Consider the following 2,978-nt stretch of genomic DNA (forward strand, 5'->3'; position numbering starts at 1 on the left):
ATGATTATCAAAGCTGCAGCTATACTACTGCTGCTCTTCACGAGTGCTGCAAGAAGCCAAGATGACTCATTAGCTGGCAGTTTCCTGTCAGGTAGGAACCTTCATCAACAGAGATTATCCTCGCACAGTTCGGCAATCAGACAGAACTATTGCTTTTCCTAATTGATTCCAGGGCTGTTGGACTCCATCACAAGCACAGAAGATGCGAAAGGATGTCCGGGCGTGTGCGTGCACACGCTGGCCACACTGATATGCTACGAAGTGCTGGACGACATTCCGTGTCCTTCGCCGAGCATGAAATGTTGCGTGGAAAGCAGCTCGGCTGCCGCCAACATTACCACAACGCCGCGGCCTAGAACCACCACCACAACGGCACGGCCCACAACGACCACCCCGAAACCCACGACGGAGGCTAAAATTAAGGAGAAGGATAACAAAAATAACTGTGAGTAGAAGCGTTTTGGATAAAGTACAACAATTCCCTGCTTATAATGGGTTTACTCCACTTAACTTTTTCTAGCATCCTGTCCGGGTGTGTGTGTTGCGGATCGCATTGCCGAATACTGTGAGGCTTATCTAACGACGGCCGGTCTATGCAAAAGTGGCTCGAAGTGTTGCGTGTCGCGCGATATCTACCCGGACAATCCGCCGGACGAGCTCTACATACCGACCGCACACTTTGATGCGAAAACCAACAAAACAACCACCCCGAAACCGTACGGCAAAACGACGGAACGGCCACACACAACCGAGGAACCGATCAAGTCGAAAACGAATCCCACCCAGAAGCCTACGCCGAAACCTACGAAACCAACACCATCCAAATTGAAAACCACTTCCGCCACATTGGCCAACAATGGACAGGGACCGGTGTTTAAGGAGTGCGAGGGAGAATGTGTAAACGGCTTGTTTGCGCTGTTCTGTGACGATCTCGACAGTGAAGCGTTCTGTCCTAACGAGGGCTCATGCTGCATAACGGGTGTGGCCGAAGACAATAAGCAACAGCTTGTGACTACCACCAGGCGACCAGCAACACCGGTAAGACTTTGGAGAGTCACGAGCGAAGTGTTTGGAGCTAAGTGTTCTTGGTCTTTTCTTATTGTAGCCACCACTACCACGCTGTCCCGGGTTCTGTCTGCTGAACATTATGGCCGCCTTCTGCGAACGTCCCTCGGTGCTTATCCCCAACACGGCCAACTGTAAGCGTGGTTCCGTGTGTTGTGACAATACGCGTGCTCCACCACCGAGACCACCGCAGCAGAAGCGTCCACCGCCGACTACGACCACAACTACACCGCCTCCGACAACTACTGCTGCTCCGGATCCACGGGAAGAGTGTCCCGGTTCTTGCATCGTCAGCCTGCTCAGCTTCACCTGTTTCCGCAATGCCGAGATGACGGATCTGTTCAAGTGTAAAAAGTCCGGCACTCAGTGCTGTGCACCGAAGTCTAAAATACAGGAAGTACAGCAAGCGGCTGCTAGCAAGACGAAGTACAACGACACGAACGGTTATCCGCCGCAGGCACTACCGCCCCCACCACAGATGATGCCACAGCAACCACCGATGGTGGGTCCGGGACAACCGTACCCGATGCCACCGGCAGCAATGCCACCGCTACAACCACAGTCCCCACTGGCACCACACCAACCGGGCTATGGTCCACCGGCGCCCAATCCTTACCCTGGACCTATCAGCAACAACATCTACGAGGTGCCACCGACCCAACAGCCTCCTTACGCACAGTCTCCGGTGTACGAACCACCGACGACAACCTCCCGCCCACAAGTCTACTCCAAGTACGTGTGCGGAGTGAAGGGCACTAGCCGGGCGGCCAAATCCATTCTCAGCCGTGAGGTGCTTCGGTTAGAGCAAGAACAGACCACGCTAGCGCGACACGCGCGTCACATAGACGTGGACAGTATCTACCGATCGAAGAGCTCGGAGCGGTTGGTGCTCGGCAGTAGTATCGTTCCGATACCGATCATCTATCACGATCACAACGATACCGTACCGGAGGATCTGTTACGCCATCCGAGTCTGAAGGAGAATGCTACACTAGCCAAATACTGGAACCATCATAGGAAGGGTCGTGTTGTTGGCGGAGAGGACGGTGAAAATGGCGAATGGTGTTGGCAGGTGGCATTAATCAACTCGCTCAACCAGTACCTCTGCGGAGCGGCTCTTATCGGCACGCAGTGGGTACTTACTGCGGCACATTGTGTGACGAAGTGAGTTCAGCGTTAGAATGGTAGTGGAAGGAGATCTTACTCATCTCTTGGTTTATATTTTTCAGCATTGTCCGATCGGGTGATGCCATCTACGTGCGTGTGGGTGACTATGACCTGACACGCAAATACGGAAGTCCTGGCGCGCAGACCCTGCGAGTAGCTACTACCTACATCCATCACAATCACAACAGTCAGACACTTGATAACGATATTGCCTTGTTGAAGTTGCACGGCCAGGCAGAACTTCGGGACGGTGTGTGTCTGGTAAGGATCTAAGGACACTGCAGGAGAGAGTGGCTGTAGTTCGTGGTTTATTCATCGCCTCTCTTTATTCCTCCTTTGTTCAGGTGTGTCTACCGGCACGTGGCGTCAGTCATGCCGCCGGTAAGCGCTGTACAGTGACGGGCTACGGGTATATGGGTGAGGCCGGTCCCATTCCGCTACGGGTGCGTGAAGCCGAAATACCGATCGTCAGCGATGCCGAGTGCATACGCAAGGTGAACGCAGTCACCGAGAAGATATTCATCCTGCCGGCATCTAGCTTCTGTGCCGGTGGTGAGGAAGGTAACGATGCCTGCCAGGGTGATGGTGGCGGTCCGCTAGTGTGCCAGGACGATGGATTCTTCGAGCTGGCCGGGTTGGTATCGTGGGGATTCGGTTGTGGCCGGGTCGATGTGCCCGGTGTGTACGTGAAGGTGTCCTCGTTTATCGGGTGGATCAACCAGATCATTAGCGTTAACAATCAGTAG

The 2,978-nt window shown here is 53.9% G+C and overlaps 1 protein-coding gene across 1 annotated transcript; it reads left to right on the top strand.

The window, feature by feature from the left end:
- On the top strand, positions 1-2,978 carry LOC128710380 (protein masquerade). The gene is made up of 6 exons (XM_053805432.1): positions 1-91; positions 173-445; positions 521-1,038; positions 1,106-2,229; positions 2,295-2,493; positions 2,577-2,978. Exons 1-6 carry the CDS (start codon positions 1-3, stop codon positions 2,976-2,978), a joined length of 2,607 nt encoding a protein of 868 aa, XP_053661407.1.

Source organism: Anopheles marshallii, chromosome 2 (assembly GCF_943734725.1).
Source record: "Anopheles marshallii chromosome 2, idAnoMarsDA_429_01, whole genome shotgun sequence".
NCBI lineage: Eukaryota > Metazoa > Arthropoda > Insecta > Diptera > Culicidae > Anopheles > Anopheles marshallii.